Genomic DNA, 18736 nt, shown 5'->3' with positions numbered 1-18736 from the left:
ATGCTCCTTGGCCCTGAGGCCAGCTGCTGTGGCAATGCAAGCAACTGTGTCAGGCGGGCCTGGTCCTGAGGCAAGGCAGGAGTCCACGTGAGGACTACCATACCTTTGGGGGTCAAGGCCAGCAGAGCTGCTGCTTATCAGCACCTCCTCTCAATTGGTTACAGCCTATGGCACCTCTGCAGTGTAACTCATTCGCTCTTTCGGCATGGTCGATTTTATAATCCTCAGCAACATCTTGCTTGCTGTGCTTCCTATAAGCCTCCAGTCAGTCCCATTCAGGTAGATCAAGAGATCACCGAGGCATGCTGGTGCCAAGGGCCAGAGGTCTTTGTGTAGCTGTACAGGTTTGGTGGGCTCATCACCATTCCCAAGCTCTTTGGAGACCTGTTCCCTCTGACACCCACCTCTTGCTTGCACACCCCCAGGCTCAAAGCCTCATCAAACTCCACTGGGGTCCCCTACAGACTCCTCCATTACACTCACAATGGGTCTAAAGCCCTTAAAATGCAATCACCTATGAACTGCAACATCTCATCACTGCTTCTCAGGTGCTGTTTGCTTCTTAAAACTGTGAGGACGTCTCCTTCCCCAGACACTTGTCAGGGAATCAGACTATCAGTTTCTTTCTGATACCAGCACTCGGTGACTTCTTTCTGTTCAGTGACGTTAAATGCATTAAATGTGGCAGTGATAACAGACAGCAAATGTTGCTGACTGAAGCATCACGTCTTGGGGATTCAAATAGCGTTGAACACTGAATAGCAACTCCGGGAACCTTGCAGCTGAGAAAAAAAGTTCCTCACCAGTGGATAGGAAGGGAGGTGCATAGCCATGCCAGCAAACACCAAAAAGGCTCATATTTGAGTGTACATCTGCACTGCAGACATGAGAAGTGTAGCCCTAAAGCCTTTTGACTCTTCACAGTTCCTCTCGCTTCTTTGCTGCCAGCTTTTCAGAAGCCAGGGGGACTAGTGTCATTTTCCTGAACTCCAGACCATATACTTCTGACCTTCTTGCAGCTGAAAGCCAGGAGCACTACAGAGCCAGTGGCACATTGTGAAAATGAGAAGCACTTCATATCCACTTGTCCACACATCTACAACTGCATGAAATGAAATCTGCAGTACAACTTTTGTGCAGGTAGCCATAGCCCCCCACATTTCTCCCTTCAAAGACACTGACAAAGGGATAAAGCTTTCCCATAAACTCACATGCTTATAAAGTCATTCTGTTTTATTCCAAATATCACATAAATTAAATACATTTCCCATGAATATTGCAAATATACATGAAATGAACATTGCAATTTTTAAAAAAAGTTTTGGCTTTGCTTATGCAACAAGAAGTGTCAAATGTGGTTAGAACATGAACTTCTCCGGTATTTACTAGATACAAAAAGGTGAAGATTAATAATTTATATTTATACATATGTACACATTCCACTTTGTAACTAGCTTTAAAACAGTAAAAAAATGGTTTCAAGTTTATCTACATTAAACATACTCGTTTAAATCTGGTCAGAAGCCCCAGATAAGAGTTGATACAATCATTTCACAACTGCAAAATTAAGGCGCTACCAAAATACCAGTTCCACTAGTGTAAAATGTAATAGGAATAGAGAATGTACAGGTTTCTATTATCAATTTAAAAGTGGACTGGAGAACAAGGAAAGAGGAGCAGTAAGAAACATGACAAGATCTACAGGTTAGAAGTACAAAGAGATCTCGATGACTATCAAATTAACATATTAAAATACAGTAGATAAAAGGCCTCAGTGGCAAACAATTAGTATGCTTCTAAAAGACAAAAAAAGGTTAAAATATATATTTTTTTGTAGCTTGAAGCTTTACAGGTGAACAACAGGTGTAGAGGTAGAGGGATTTTTTTTTTGTTGTTGGCCTCTTTATGATGTATAAAGAAGGGCCACATTCACCACAGTGAAAAGACTCATCATATACCCCAGCATCCTTGCTTGGACAGCAAGCAAGAAAAGTGTAATGAGCTAGAAAGGCAACAAATCCTGTCTACTTTTTCCAGGAGCTCAGCTCCATGCTTCCATAGGTACCTTGGTGACGAGTTACACAAAAGCGCAGAACGGCTGTAACGCAGACACTTCCTCCAGCCAAGAGAGGAACGAGATAGCTAGCTGTTCCAATGAGGTACTACTGGATGCTGTAGAGACTATATGGCAGAGAGAATTTGGTAACAATGACACTGGTACTCACCCGTAGGAAGCAAGTACCAAAGGGTAGTGGTGACTTTTTTGTTTTCTTAAAGCTTTGCTATTTGATCAGCATTCAGTGTTTTGGAAGAAATGTCAGCTTTGGGCTGCTAATATGATTATCTGCATCCATACACAGACAATTCCGAAGTTGTATCAGTTATCCAAAACATACTGTTACTGATGTACTCAAAAACCTTGACTAAAAAAAAATCCCCCTACAATTCAGCTTTCTCGTTGATAACGATCGTTTCATTAATTATGCAGGCCTTCATGAACACAGTAATGTCACTTTCCATGTAAAATGTCTCTTTACACGTTACAGAACAGCAGTAAACAACCTCTGTTGTTCTGTAGGGTTTCCTGTTAGAAGTACCTCGACAGTAGATATCTTGAAAAATCACTTTTGCAATGAAGAATATTCACATTAGATACTGAGGCAAAGCCAAAAAGACACTAACTAGCACCTTGATTTTTTTTCTTTTTTTCTTAAACACACTCCTAAAAGCAAAATTAAGCACATGGAAGATCAGGGACCAGCAATACACAATACCATCAGCGTCCCTTGCAGCCAAACTACTAATACTCAAAACTAGGCCACGCACATGAAGGAGCGAGATGACTGAATCTAGGAGAAATACACAGCATGGACAGGGATGGGAAGAACAGGAAGTTGAACAGAAAGGATTGCAAGATCAAACACAGTCCATCTTCCGGTCTAAGAATTAGTTTGCAAAACCACCCTTCGGTAGGTGAGCTGACAGTGGGCTGAAGACCTACTGACTTCTGGCATTTCCTCTCCAATACACAGAACAGTTCTCTGGAAATGACTTTATATTTCAATGCTTTTTCTTCGGCACCTTCAAATCGTGGAGGAAATGCATTCTACTCGAATTTTTAGTATTTTGGTGATGGTAGCAGAACTTGTAGAAGGCTACTGTAGAGGTTATTACATCATTGGTTGTCACTTCACAATTCAGAGAATATACTTACAAATTATTTAAATAGAAAAGGCGTGTTCAAGGTAGAGGCAGTTACAGTACATTCAGGGTATGTTACAGAAACCATTTGTGGTAGCCATTTGCTGAAAGGAAAAAAAAAACTCAGTACTTTTGTTTCCCAGACCACACAGGTTATGACTACAATACCCAAAGAGAGCAGGTAATATATGTTAATTACTGCAGTTCAATGCAGTCTTCTTCCAGAACTCATGTGCAAATTGAAACAAAAAAGGTTTAAATACATCTTCATTGACAAGTAAGGAAAAAGAACTAAAAAAGAAACCAGGCACTTTGACCATTTAGGTAAACAGCCATTTCATCTTACCAGACTTCTGCACACGAGTAAGTCTTCAAATCGAACTTGCTATACTTGCAGCACGTTAGGATTCAAGTCAACTTTTTTCCTGTTGGTACTATCAATTCTAGGAAATGCTTACAAGAAATTATGCCAATTGAATTGGTAACACTGTTATTTCATTGGCAATTGAGCAAATGTTGATCATTTGACTGAGAAGCAATTTCAGAGCTATCAAAGTTAGATATTAACAAAACAGTCTATAAAAACCAATAACACAAATGAAGGTTAACACCTGACTTGAGCTTGCATTGAGACTTGCCTTTATAGTGTTCAGTTCGTGCCTCTGTTCATGGTGTTATCATGGACTGATTTCCAACACACACAGCAACGGGTACTAAGCTACAATACTTTCGGTTTGAAACACGTTCAATAGAGATCATTCCAATGTACCATGAGGTTGGCATGACACTGCAGGTAAATGGGATATGGTATTCTATCCTTGCCAGTCCCACTTGCAGAGCAAACGTTAAAAAAAACCTGCAGTCTGCCTTCCTAGTACTTGGAGTGAAATCATTTCACAGCAGCGTTCCTCATAGTTTAGAAAGCTGGTATGATCTCAATTTAGTGATAAGACCAGCTAGGTCTACTTTGATTTTTCTTTTCAAATAATCCAAAGTACACCCGTCCAAGCATTTTGTACATACTCAATCTGCTACAACACATATATCACAACACAAGGGATTACCTAAGGCTACTAAATAGTGTATATATTCAGTAGCTATTATTCTTTCAGATGAACATCCTCAGATGCCTTGACCACAAACTGCTTAGGTGTTTTTTTTTTCCTCGCAGACTTATATTTCCTGAAAAAGAGAGATGTGGGTGTATGATGGACTGTCTACCAGTTCACTAACAGAGCATACTGCTCGTTACAGTCTTCATGTATACTTTGGCCGGGAAGCGCAGCTCCTCTTCTGTTCACTACCTTCAAGAAAGTCTAGGAAACACCTCTTTAATTCACTGTCCAGTTTCCTTTTCATACTAAGCGGAAATCCAAATCACATATAGGCCAGCGGTGCTACTCTAGTATTTAACTCTCTTGCAGGCTAGAAACATTAACTCTATCATAGTATTTTGAAGTAATTTATCCACACTTATCAACTACATTCTAATTGTAGCACAGCTTCGTAGAGGCTCAGATTTCACCGGGACAACAGGAGAAGAGTGCAAGGTTGGTGAATACCCAGGATAACAAACTGATGCAATCGATGGATGCTGGACACAGTCAGAAAGGGCTGTTCATTTTTGACAGAATCTTTAAAAACAAACAAACAACCCCTCCCCTCTCACTCCCCGCAAACAACCAGTCATGAGATGCTTTCAGTGCGCATTTACAACTGAAGATCATGTTATCTAGGTCTTTTGCGAGTCACAAATATCAAGACACGTCTGATGGCAATAAGACGATCTTTAAGGGAGGTCATAGCCAATATAGCCAGCTGAGCTCTGTTCTCCAGAGGCAACACTGCCAAGAGCCACCAGTACCAGGCAGGACCACTGGGGTTGCTCTGTAAGAGGATGGAAACATAATCATGTATTAACCAACACTGCCTGATTAAGACCAGTACTTTCTTCCCACCTTCCTTTTGTTCAGAAATGCATCTTACAACTAAAAGCAGCTACTAAGCATTTGATTTCAGCCATTCTCTTTGTCTTTTTGCTCCATTAAGGCTGATCTCTTCATATACCAACTTACATTGATGTATGATCATTGCTTTCTATGTTTTATGCAAATAGAACAAAATTGGGTAAACGAGCGGAGCTTAGAATGCACAAAAATACAGCAAAAACCTCTTTTAGAAAATAGCTTTGTGTAAAAAAATACATAAAGAATAATTATGAATGAATAGTAAAGATTTATTACCTGCGGCTCTGGTTCTTTTCCTGGCATGGACCCAAAATGATTGAGAATTTGCACCTTCATATTGTCTTTAAGAGAAGTAAACCAGGCAACAGCTTGATCATAAACTGAATCATGAAGGCGGACAAGTTCTTCGTACTCTGGTCCTTCAACCTTATTGTTCAAAGAAGATGGAACAAAACAAGTTTGGTATTATGGAGTTCATATGCTCTGCCAGAAGCAAGTGAAGCACAATAATGCAGTGACTGCAGCTGTTCAACTGTCCACATCTAGGCAAACTGTACCCAACTCTCATATTTCAAACCTGGATGATGGAACCCTCCCCTGCATGTTCTGAAATGACACTTCCTAGAGAAGTTACTCATTAATAACCTAAATATTGGCACAACAGAAGAATCTGCTTTCTAATCTCAGAACATTGTATCAATCATTTCAAACCCACGACCTTAAGTCCCTGTCACTAGGAGACCTCTGAATTCTTATACAGTCTGGTAGAACTCCAGAACTTCTACTGCCACTCAGCACAAGCATAGGGTTTCTACAGCATTTAGAAATTAGCAATACTTCCTAAAAGTGTTAAGGTCATGGTAGAACAGCCATGGAGAAAGTGGAGGGCAGAAATGTGCAGGCAGGAAGCAGAGAAAGTGAATGACTTCCCAGTACCAGGAATAGCCATTAAAAAAAAAAGACCCTTGCAAAGAGCTGCATAGGGCTGGCTATTAGCCACTAGGGAAAAGGAAAAAAGCATAAGCAAAAGAACAACACTGCAAATTATTTTTGTTTGTTCTCTTTTAGATCTGCACAGACCAATGGTGTACTTCCTCTGGGCTACTCAGACACATACCTGAGCCACCTACTCTGGTTGCCCTTTCTAGGTGAGAAGGAACAGCTCTAGCGGGCAATTAATCTCATCGTAAGGTAGATATCCACAATAGAGCAGATAAATAGGCAGCTTTGGACTGAGACTTCTCATCACTGACTGTAACAGGAATGTATAGCACTGAACTCAGACATCAGCCTCTGAAGTGAGACAAGGTAAATCTCACTCTAATAATAAAGAGGTGAGTCTCTGGCACCATCTAGAAAACAATGCCTTGACGTGTAACCTCCACCACCCTTCTCTGGGGATCTAAACACTGTGAACAGATTACATACTTAGAGCTTCCACGACGGGGAAGCACTCCACAACATCTCTCCCCTGCCTGGTGAACAACGCTGCATCATCCTGTACAAGTTGCAAGAGCCCTACCTGGATTTTACAGACTCACACTTCAACCATGAAAGCGTGCTGAAGATTTGCAAGATCAGAATGGATTTCATCAATTGGCATAAGATTACTAAGTTCAATGTTAAGAGGGATCAAGATTTTACAGATGTGCTCCGAAGACGATCCAGGTGCCATAATTAAGTATGGCCAAAAATTCACACTTTGGCCAACACCCATCGCAAGCACTTCACTTGTTGCAGATATTGTAAGAGGACTTGTTTGTAAAACTACTCCCCTCCTGGCAATTCTGAGGTCTCAGTCAACTTTGATGGATGTTTGTACAGGCACAGTAACAGTATCTCACAAAGATCTCATTTTAATAACGGACTCCCACATTTGTTTGAGGAGCTGTTCTGCAAACCAGAGCTGGGAAGTCATAGGAAGTCTGCCAAACTGATCTCCTGTGTTCAGTGGACAAAGAGAACAGCCAATTCTCTACTAACAGAGGTGTTCTTAGATGGCTGATAAGCCCTTACCGGTCTTAAAACACTACTCTGAGCTCACCTAACTGTCATGACAGACCTTGTTATCAGAAGCTACGTAAGAGATTCATGAAGGCAGTGCAACACTTCAAGTGGAGATAATTGTAAGGATAGAAAGGAAGAAAGGGAAGTGTGTAAGAGACAAGCTAAGTTTGTTCCACGGTTGTCAAAATAGAGCTATGGTATTTATAATGATATTGATTAAAAAATAATGCACAGCTAACTTGAAATGCAATAAGGAAAGGCTATTTAAGTGAATCCAGCAATACATGGGTATGAATAACTTTGCACCATAGATCACCTTTTTATCTTCAAGATATTCGATGTTTGCTGTGTTATATCCATCTCGTTGGCCATGGCTTAAGACCCTAAAACGACGGACACCAACTGTATCAACAACTGAGCGTCCATCAGGAAAAAACTTTACGTCCCTGATCTCTAATATACAGCCATGATCTGCAAATCTGAAATGACAGAAGGGTATAAAAGTGGAAATCATCAACAAGCATTTATATACATCAGGACAAATACTGGGCCTAATTCACCACTTTCAATTTGAAAGAGGTCCTTGCTTTGGTGACAATACATTTCTGCTTATGTACATAAGCCACACAACCCCCACCCTTTTTGCCTTCCCTGGAAGTCCAAGGCAGCAGCACCTTCAGAGCCTAGGTATTTAAGGGAGGTAGAGAAGGGACAGGAAAGCTAAATGGAGCTGTGAGTTGCCAGCGCTTGTGGCAAATTCACTTGCTTTGCAAAGAAAACAAGATGGGTAAAGATACCATAAGGAAGCCAAGGAACTGAGACACAAATGCAGGGCTAGCAGGGTGATCCCCTCTACTGTGAGGTATAAACAGAGGATTACAGGCTTTAGGAGAAAAAGGTTTCTACAGAGCAAGATTCTTCTTGCCCCTGTATCCTTTAAGTTAACCAAAATAAAATACCCCCCTTATAAAAGTGCAATTGCATTTGTTATATTTGAAGCACAAATTTTAATTGCATTCTGGAAAGTAGCATGCAACAAAATTTTATTTAAATTAATTAGGCTTATCTACTCTGCACCTGTGCTTTAGTTAGTTCATTACGGAAGCTGATCACACAACAATTCCTCACTGTGATACTCTGATCTGCCAGTGTTTGCAGCCTTGTACCTCAGCTTACTGCTAACCAAGAGAATGCACTGTACCTACCCTGATCTCAAGATAACAAATCCTTATAGGATCCAAAAAATGTTTCATTAGGGAAACGCTTGTTATACCAGGGCTTGGCCATTTGCTCAATCAGAGTAATGAAGAAACAGCAATGCTGCTGGGAAATGACTCTTGTTTCTAGTCCACTGGAATTCAAGGTCTGGGGAGGAAAAAAGCTGACTGCTGTGAAACAGCCAGTCTCTTCTGGCCGTTGTACTGTGCAGACTGAGGAAGAGCAAGAAGCATACAGCTGCACACCAGTAAGTTCTGTGTGCTTGACCATTGAGATTACAACTGAATTTATTATTGAAAGATCAGACTAAGCACCATTTAAACAATAACAAACCCTTTCTCTTTCTTTTTTTTTTTTTTTAAGGATTCTAATGGCACTCATATCAAGTTCAAAAATTCATCTGCAAGTGATGTTTTTTTGTCATTCTTTGAGAAGTTACTTTTGGATGGAAAGTGACTTTGATCAAAGAGAGACAAGAAACCACCTGGCCATGAGTATAAAATGTACTGACATGTCTTAAAAGCTTATAAACAATTCTTCTCTAAGTTTTAATTTTAAGTGGACAAGCAAAGCAGAGGAAGGTAATTAACTTAATATGACTTGTCACCATGTCTTTCAAGGGAACTAAGAATCTCAGCCTTCTATACTCTTGTCTCAATAGATGAAGCAAAACAAGTTTCCCTACTTTCTTATTCTCATTAGATTTCACAATTTTGAACAAACACAAATTATTTCTTTACTTGTGTAAGACACCACAACAGCCTGCTAGGTGACTACAAATAAAGGCTTCCTGCACTTCAGTGTTTTTGATTTAACTGGAAGGCACCATGCTTAAAATGTTTAATTATTTCAGTAGCTCTAAACAGAGAGAGCATACTAACAGTATCTAACCATATTAGTTGCATTTTAAAACACCCTTTTTGGCACTATCAAATAAATGTGCGTTTTTAGGACTGTAGCCCCTTATCCCTCTGTACTAAGCCTTTCCACGTGTGCAGGGATCAATTATCACTGATGCCACAGGGTCCTTTTCTCCTCACTCTTAAACATATTTCCTTCCAGAAAATTGATAATAAGACTGTAATGGATCACAGCGTGACAGCTGTTGTAGGGACCTAAACTCCACTGGGAGTGCACCATTGACAGCATGTCAAATGGCACGGAGCGCAGCCAGAGCCAGCTGAAGCAACTCCTGCATTCTTACTGCCTCCTTTGTCCTCTCATCCGAGAGAAAAAACATCCCTGAACTGGAGAAGGAAAGGCTGCCAAACCTGGGTATGACTGCCCTCCTCTCAGCTCCAGCCATGATCACCTGCGAAAGGGCTGCTCCTGAGGATGCTTAATGCATTCTTAAGACTTCCCACACTGGCAATTCTGCATCATTCTTCCAAAGTAAACAACTTCCTATCATATCTCATAAGACAAATGTCTCTTCAGACCACCTCATTTTTTTTTTTCTTCCAAGATTATCTGCTTATCCCTTTTCCCTTTCATCTAGACTTCTATTTAATCATTAGTATTCATCTCCACACAGGGAAGTGGAAACACATAGTGTCAAAATTAAAAAAAAAAAAAAAAAATTAAAGGCAGGATCATATACAAAGACAATGTAACCCACTCACTGCAGAGCTTAGACATTGCAACACGGCAGTGAAGACAAACATCAACATTCAGTGTTCAGCAGCAGTACAGGCTTCTCAGCCAAATGCACAGTTCATCTCATTCAAATGATTCTGCCCATGCAAAAAAGCTATGCAAGGTTTGGGTTTAGTTTTTTGTGTATGTTTTTGTTTTAAATGAGCAGATAGAAGAGCAACTGTCATCCACACTGTCAGCTTTCACTAGAACAAACAGGCTAGAAAGCTTTCCAACCACACACACATTTCAGTGCTATTTCTGGAGCCTGTAGTAGCAAGATGAGTTGTTTTTGCTATCCATCCAACACGGGAGTAATAAAAATAACATCTCTGCATCCAAAGGAACGTTTGATATACTAAAGTAAAAAGTCATCAACTGCTGTATTGGTTCATACAGGACTGGAAGGAACCACAGGAGGGGACAAGTATGCTGTGCTGCAGTACCCCATCAGCATGCCAACACTGTAACGAAGGACATTCTAGCTCATCTCCTTACCCTTTCAATTCATCAGCTAAGCACATGCCAAACTGTTTGGTACCAGTCTCCATGCATCTTCTTATCATCAGGCGATAACGAGGTTCAAAAACATGAAGTGGGCAAGGGATGGTAGGGAAGGCCATAGTACATACGAAGATGGGAACATCTTTATTCAAACTGTAAGGTAATTGTTAAAAAAAAGTTCAGTTTTTTCTGGACACAGCTATATTTAGCATAAACCCATAAAAAGAACACTGCTTCCAGTGGTCTCCTTAGACTCATTTTTGTTAAATGCCTCTCTGGTTGTGGTTTGTCATTTTCAAAGGAAAAGTACATTTCAGGTCTCATTTTGTTAATGTATTAAGGAAAAAATTAATCTAATCTAGTTTTTAAAGGAAAGGTCAGGAAATAATAGCCAATTTCCCAAAAAGTGTGCATACAGATGCATCTAGCTTAAATACAAATTGAAAATTTTTGGTCATGACTTTTTATAATAACATAGTAACTAAGTACTAACTACATTCAAAGCAAAGCGTGGAGAATTCCAGAGCTCAGTGAAGTCCTTAAAGTTTGAAGGCCACCAATCCTTGTGTTATTTTTCCAGGTTTCATTCCATGTTTTATTTTTCTTTTTAGTTGAGTTGTAGAGTAAGCTTCACATCACTGACACAGCAATGAATCCTTGAACTTCTACTGACCTGAAGTATAACACATCCATAATAGGGTTTCTGTTTCCAAAGAAATCCCATTAAAACTTTTAAAGCTGATATTATAGTGATTCAGAGGAATAAAGCTATTATCTCTATTTTAAGAATATTGTTATGCCTCTCTACCATCCACGCATGTTGTTTATCTGCACCAACCATGTAAAAATTATGAAACGTGAGAGGCTTGTTTTGGAAATTCATTCATTTTGTGCATTTTCATAAACAAGTGTAAAGCTTTTCAGTAATTCAGACTAAAAACATATTTTTCTAACAGTTACCAGAAGTAAAAAAGAGAGCCTACTTTGACAATTCCTTCATTTCGTCCTCATAGACTTTCTTCCTTTCAGATAATTCCTCTGGCAAGTAACGGACTATCAGTTCTTCTGTCAGGACGGTCTTTTTGTAAGTTCTGCTCGCCAAGAACTGCAAGGAAGAGTCAACTCTGAAGCCTGATAACAAGAAGTCAGGTAACAACTCTTTCTCCCAGCCCATTGCCTTTCCTAAGGCACATTAGCTCCAGCCTTTGGGCATAAAAACTACTTCAAGATAATGAAGTAAGCTCACTCTAGCTCACTCTAATGCCCATTAGCTTCACTTCTGATGGCATCTGTACTACCACAAGAACAGGTAGTTCCTCCCTGCTTCTGCAGAAGATACATATGTTATTTTCACCTACAGCTGTCAGGTTACTGCTCCCCAAGATGTACTCCAAATATGAGACACATTATGACTACTGGAGCACAAGGTTTGACCAAGGAGTGCCCATTCCTACTTCACTGCTAGTAGAAATACAGACTGATGGTAGGAACACATTTGGACTCCATAAGCATGAGCCTGACGTGATACTGGAAGTATCTCTTCCTTTAAGCACCAACAAATATTTTTTTTTTTCCCCAAGGAACAACAAAATATATTCTGAAGCAAATAAGGTCTGTGCACAGCTTGACGCTGAGTACTATCACACTGTTCTGCAAGTACAGCACAGAATCCTATACATGTTATCAGAAGAACACAGCTTTGAATATTTTTATTAACCAAGGCAAGGATATACTTACTTCTGACAGCTTTTCTTTGCAGAGTGGGCAATGTGGATTATGGTCAAGGCAACGCTCAAGGCATTTGAGGCAAAATGTGTGTCCACAGGGAGTGGTAACAGGTTCATAGAACAACCTGAACATGCAAACACAGAACAAAAAAACCTAAGCTGACAATATAGAACAATACAGATTCCTAAACTGTGGAAACGAGGGAGTAGACCTCACTATCTCACCCCTTCCTGCTTTTGTATAAATTAGTGACAATTTTATCTAAAGACATAAAAAAGGGTTTTTAGTTTTGAAGTGGTAGGTAGTGCGTAATGAAGACTGTGTCTGTACAGATTTATCAAATCCAAATTTCAGGAAAAAGAAATGAAGCAATGGTTTCGGCATTCTTTGGCTGCTTTCCCTTCTGACACCACAAAAACATTTTTCAGAAGCTAGAAAGGCTTTCAGATCTCAATCACAGGTCAACACAGCCATACCTCATGCAGAGGGAACACTCGAAATCCGACGCATCAACAAGAGTTGTTGGTATCTCACTTGAAGTGATGACAGTGTTTTCAGGTAAAACATCTGCATCTAGAAGTTAAGGTGATGATTACAGTAAATATTTTAGCATTACTGCAATTCCAAATAGTAAGCTGTTTTCCATAACTATATTATCTCCTTTCTTTTTTGAAGCTTTGTTTCAAATAAACATATTTTCCATTTAAGTTTTAAACTGTCTGGCAGGAAGTTTTTTGGAGAGCAGAGAATGATGGCCAGAGAAAGCATTTTAGAGCTGAATACCCACAAATTGCTTCTCCAAAAATGGTTGTTTTTTTCAAAGTCTAGTTTTGAAAATATTCTGCTGTTGCTTTCCCATCACCATCACTACCTCCCACATCAGCCAGGCCAGATGTTTTTCAGTATGTTAAGTCCAGAATTTAATTTGTTTACACGCAGTTAAACTATTTCATCAGTGTTTATTATAGATGTCTCAGCAGGAATAATTTTTCTTAACAGTATAAAAAGGCTTGCACGCTTCCAGACTACCCTGCTGTGGAAATCCTATGTTTCACACAGCTTCACTTTGAAGGACTACTAGAGTTATATGAACTAATGCAGCTGGCAAACACAGTGACAGAATACAAAAATTTATGTCCATCTTGTTTCTTGAAGGTGGTGCGTATTGCTGTACTGAACACATCCAAAGATCACAGGCCTCAAACACCATAGCAATATTTAAGCTCAAGAGCTACCAGCTTAGGCTTCTGATGACATTAACACAAGCAGATTAATCATAGAATCATAAAGGTTGGAAAGATCACTGTGATCATCTCAGTCCAGCTGTCAACCCATGCTTGTGACTGCTCTAAACCATGCCACTCACTGTGATATCTACCCCTTTCCTGAAAACTTCCAGGAATAGTGCCTCCAGCACCTCTCTGGGCAGCCTGTTCCAATGCCTCACCAGATTCTGCAACTTCTTTTACAGTCCACACCTTTGTTGCTCAGCAAGAATTGCAACAGAGCCTTCACGACCTTTTTATGAACCAAACTCTTGACAGTGGAAAAAAAAAAAGAAAAGAAAAAGCTCAGCTTTTTGATGTTAAGTCGAAACATTTGGATATTTTGTTAAAAGATAACTTGCGCTGAGCATCTGGTTTATCTCCAGTACAGACAGGAAAGGGGAGAGGGCACTGATGTGGCCTACAAAGAAAAACAGTGTTATCTTTAACCTACATCTTGCATGTTAGCCTTTAGTAACAGCAAGAACCTAACTGCCTTATTCTGCAAATAGCAGTGTGGCATCAGGATCTAGCACAGACCAGAAATTAATGGTTCTGGGTAAAATGCGATCTCTGCCCTTTGCTGTGGAGATAGAAGAGTGTTAGATTTCACAATCTATTTACTGAGTCTGCAGTTCAGAGACAAATATGGGATTTTTCCCTTCACAACACCACGACCAGAAACTGGCTGTAAATTGGTAATTTGCTGAGGTGGCAGACAAGCAGCAGCACTTGGAGACTTGTGATATTTCAAGACAGAAGTCAGATTGGTCAAGGAGGTGTGCACTTTTATTTCTTTTTAAAAATGCACGCTAATGCAGCAGCATTTTAAAAGCCTCTTTTCCCAGTTATTTCATTACTCAGTGCAATATAGTGCCTTCAGCATTTTTTCCCAGAGTACTAGAAACATTTCAGAGCTCTCTGTTGAAAGCCTGAGAAGCACACCAACTGTAAGCATGGCTATCAAGCAACAGAAAACTGGGTGAGCTTATTACCCCTTCAAAGGGCTCCTTTGTTTGTTTGGCAAATTTCATGTAAAGTTGCATATGACTCTTTCTGATGCCAGTTAAAGATCAGTTTCCAGGCTCACTGTATCTTTACTTCATATAGAAAAACAATGACATTCCACTGTACTTCTGAGACTTAGAAACTGTGAACGCCAGCAATACAAAGACTAAACTGTTAGTGGATTACAAGTTATGAGAAGAAAAATGCAGCGTTCATTGAATGAACTGAAACTGCATTGCAATAACATAAATAGTACTTGAGCTTTAGTGCCTTTAACATCTTCAAACTCTACATGTTCCAATACGAGAGGAATATCAGAGCAACGCTGTTAAGAGCAGAAAGACATTTCCTGGACTACAAATCCATACAGGAAATGTTTCATTTACACCTAAAAAGGGAGGAGGAAAAAGGTAGTTTTTGAACATGAGCAAAAGAAAATCTGAAGCCAGAGCACAAACCTTTCTTAGGGATTTTACTGGGGATGTCCAAGCTTTGTATATCCCTCATATCACTGGACAGCTTTCTTTTTAAGCCAGTCCCAGGTAAATTGGAGAGAACAGCTCCCAGAGACTTCTTGCTGTCTTCAAAATAGCGATCCAGTACATTATGGGAAGCGGGAGAATCAGTGCTTCTAAATACATCAGATTCTTGGGACGGGTTTTTTGTTAACCTGAACACAGTATCCTAAAGAAGGTAAGAACAGTTATACACAGCAGAAGACAAGTTTTGTTTTTCTTTTTTATTATTATTATTAGTTATATATGTCAGTAATAGATCAGTGTAACTACACTGAGCTTAGAAAGGAACAAAGGTCCACATGAAACAGGGTTACAGTCAAGTTGCATTAAACAGATTTCTCTCCCTACGCCTTCTGTCTAGCAGCTGTGTTTCTATCATACTAAAATCCCATAAATGACATAAAGGAGGAAAAAAAGAAAGATACAAAATAAAGACAAAACATGACAGATCTCCACAAGAAGGCATCACACTGTTTTCTGAACAAAGAGTTTTGACCTGTTTTTCTGAAAAAACATGTCCCAACAAGAGATACAACAGTAACTGGAGAAAACAGGCTTACCATGAAATAAGTGCCTGCACGAGTGCTGACAAAGACAACATCACACACGATCAGACAGATCCTTGTATTATTTTTGGTATTTATATGTTGAATACTTTTTACTATACCTTTGAGGACCCAGCAATGGAACTATCTTCAGCAGCTGACTGTGTGTTTATGCTACTTAAAAATGCAGGTTTCAATCTTGTATGGGATGTTCGACTAGAGAAAGGTGCTGTTAGACTATCATGCACATTTTCAAAGGCTGGGAAAAACATCTCACACATTATCTAGTCAATTAGAGAGAGAAAGAAAGGGAGAAGAACAACAATTACAACATGGATCTTTACGTTTGTACAAACACAGATGAACAAAACTGTGTAGCTTCTGAATGCCAAGAGGCTTGCAACAACGGTGGGATCCTACATTCCCCAACATCCACAGGAAACTCATGTGGCAGGGCCCACCACAACCATAGGCACATCCCAAGGCCCTCCTCTCTGTGGGAACTTGGGGCCCATCTCCCTTCTCAAAGGCCTCTGTTCCCCGCAATCACTGAGGCCTGGCAATCTGCCCTCTTCTTCCTCTGCTGATGTCCCTCTGCACTACGATCCTCAGATCTCTGCTTTCAGAAGGTTTCAGATCACGCTCTTTTACTGAATCAAATTAATACAGATGTGTCTGAGTTCTCCTCTGCATCCAAGCAGGCCACTGCTCTACACTCAAGCTGATTTCAACCCAGGCTAAAAGCTGTTTCCCTTCTCACCAATCTCCACCAAGCACCTTGCTGAACTCCCAACTTCTTTTCTGAAACTGCTGCATGTATAGACTGAAAGAGAATGTGACTAGGGTCATACAGCCATGTACACTTACGGGAAGTTATACATAGATTACAGGGTTGTTTTTCCCCACCCCCCGTCATTTCCCACATGAAGAGGTTTTCTGTTGGGCACTAAAATTAGTAGCTTTGAGCTTATGGAATCCAGGTGTATTCAAGTCCTGCTGACACACTGCAAGCATCATCAATAAACAGCAGTGGTCCAACCTACAGATTTGTGGTGTAATCTACAAATACACTATCTCTGTGACGGAGGCACCTCTACAGAGCAGTGCAATGGCCAAGAAGCAAACAGTAAACACATCTGATACCTTCTGGGCTTCTTTCTTCATTGAGCTCCATTCAGGATTTAAGGCAACACAATAGAGAAACTCCTTCAATGCTTCCTCGGTCCTTTCCAATCCAGAAAGAGCTTTTGCTTTCACATAATGACCCTGTTCACACAAAGAAAACGTACAAATCTAGAGACTGTTTCTGAAGAGGCAGTAAGACACCAGCACACAAACTTGGCCATTCCTCTATTTTGCAGAAGAATGAGAAAGCCATTCCCTCCTGCTGAACAAAACGTTCCCAGTACTGCAGTGCAGCACCCCCAGCCAGACGCTGCTCCTTTCCTCTTCAAGGAGGACTTAACACAGAGTAAGGAGGGCTGTTTGTCTTCCTGGGGACTCCCACCACAACATATCCTACAGGGCTCCCTGTGGCCCAGAGAGGGGTTCCCTGTACCAGGACAGTCTGAACAGCAATGGAGTTATGTGGAAAACATGGGGCAGGCTGGCAGCGGCCCTGGATGAAGCAAAAGATTTCAGGTTTAGGATACTCACTTTTGCTGAGTGTCTTGTCCTATTTTATTTGGGTAGAACATATCAGTATATTATGAATGTAGGGCAACTTGACAGTGTTTAACCTGAAACCTTTTAGCTCATCCTACCTCTCCACATCCTGGAGTGACACACCCGTGGCTGAGGTAAAAGAAATCAGCTTGGAGACAAGTCCTAATTTGCTTATTAGTGGTGAGAGAGGAACGCCTCACCTTTGAATTTCCCTGTGGATGTCAATTTGCAGTTCAAATCTGACTCTGGAAATTATTTCCTTAAAGATGGAGAGAAACTAAATGTGTTTGTAAACATCTGCTCTTGAAAACGAACACTAGTCCACCTCCGATTCACACAATTATCTTCAGGCTGTGCTGAAGGCTGAGAGACTGGTCAGATAAGCAGATGTCTTTTTCTGTTCCTCATGCTCTTGCAAAAACATCAGGTAATCTTATCCAGCAGGTAAACTTCCCTCACCCTTTCAGTGCAGCCCTTCAAGTTGAAGCCTGTTACGATCTCTACCTTTCCACTGTCTGGGAGAAAAGGAGGAGGCTTATAGCAACAGACACTGTAGGGAAAACTAGTCACTGTATGCCATAAACTAGAAGTCTTAGTATGCTGCCATCTCCCGAGATGAGGACTGAGCAGGTAAATTTCACTACTTCCCAAAACACAGAAAAGAGCAGCCTGTTTATTCCAGCAAGAAGAAAGCATATTTCCCAATAGGAGGCTGAGTCCAAGAAGCATGCAAGAGGCCGAGTTCAAGGAGCATGCAAGAGCTTGACTTGGTTCCCAAGCAATGTCTCTTTGCTTCTGAGAACCGGGACGCAGCTAGCATGCTGGAGACATTTCACATCAAGATCTGCATGTTTTTTTTTCTGAATATGATAAGAGGAAAGGTACTACAGAGGCCTGACCCTGATCTTTTTATTCTGATGCTTCCACAGCCTCTCTAAACATTTTTTTCCAGAGCTACTAATCATCCTGACACTACAGACAAGTTTATTCTACTGCCCTGGTAGTTTGGTGTCTTCTGGGCTGTGTGTGGAAGAAGCATCTAAAGATCCAACACCAAGAATTATGCCCAGGAATAACAGACCTTACAAGACTAGCACTGCCACCTTCCCTTTTCTATTTTCACAGTGTCAAGTAAAGCATCAGATCTGAGGGGTAAAATCTAGCCAGAACCCCAAGCAGCTTCAGAGAGGGCATCAAATTCTCTCTGCCACTTGCAAAGTACAACTGGAAATTTCTTCCTCACAGACTCCAGGGACGTGGTTTCAGCAACTGAAAATAAATAAACTGGTGGACCCAAGAACTTTAGGAACTCAGACATTGTAAGACATTGAATTTCAGTTAGCGATAAGCCAAAAGTTTCTGGTAGGTGAATGCTCATCTCCCAGGAGCTACTCCCAGAACAGCTCTATTTTATGGTGGATTTTTGCACTACACATTTGCTCTAATCTCTGCCACTGGATGAAACAGGGCAAGAT

The 18736-nt window shown here is 40.5% G+C and overlaps 1 protein-coding gene across 1 annotated transcript in view; it reads right to left on the bottom strand.

The window, feature by feature from the left end:
• Nucleotides 1-4929: 4929 nt before the first annotated feature.
• LONRF2 (LON peptidase N-terminal domain and ring finger 2) overlaps nt 4930-18736 on the bottom strand; it is a gene marked incomplete at both ends in the record, with an annotated part of 30604 nt that continues 16797 nt past the window's right edge. Inside the window, 10 exons of the mRNA XM_079549575.1 lie at nt 4930-5088; nt 5445-5594; nt 7492-7654; nt 10527-10685; nt 11516-11637; nt 12270-12384; nt 12737-12833; nt 14992-15217; nt 15719-15880; nt 16740-16862. Of these exons, the coding sequence (XP_079405701.1) occupies nt 4930-5088; nt 5445-5594; nt 7492-7654; nt 10527-10685; nt 11516-11637; nt 12270-12384; nt 12737-12833; nt 14992-15217; nt 15719-15880; nt 16740-16862 (1476 nt within the window). The remainder of the gene's footprint in view (nt 5089-5444; nt 5595-7491; nt 7655-10526; nt 10686-11515; nt 11638-12269; nt 12385-12736; nt 12834-14991; nt 15218-15718; nt 15881-16739; nt 16863-18736) is intronic.

The sequence above is a fragment of the Tetrao urogallus genome, assembly GCF_951394365.1.
Source record: "Tetrao urogallus genome assembly, chromosome: 1".
NCBI classification, from domain to species: Eukaryota; Metazoa; Chordata; class Aves; order Galliformes; family Phasianidae; genus Tetrao; species Tetrao urogallus.
This window is presented reverse-complemented; position numbering and strand designations above follow the sequence as displayed.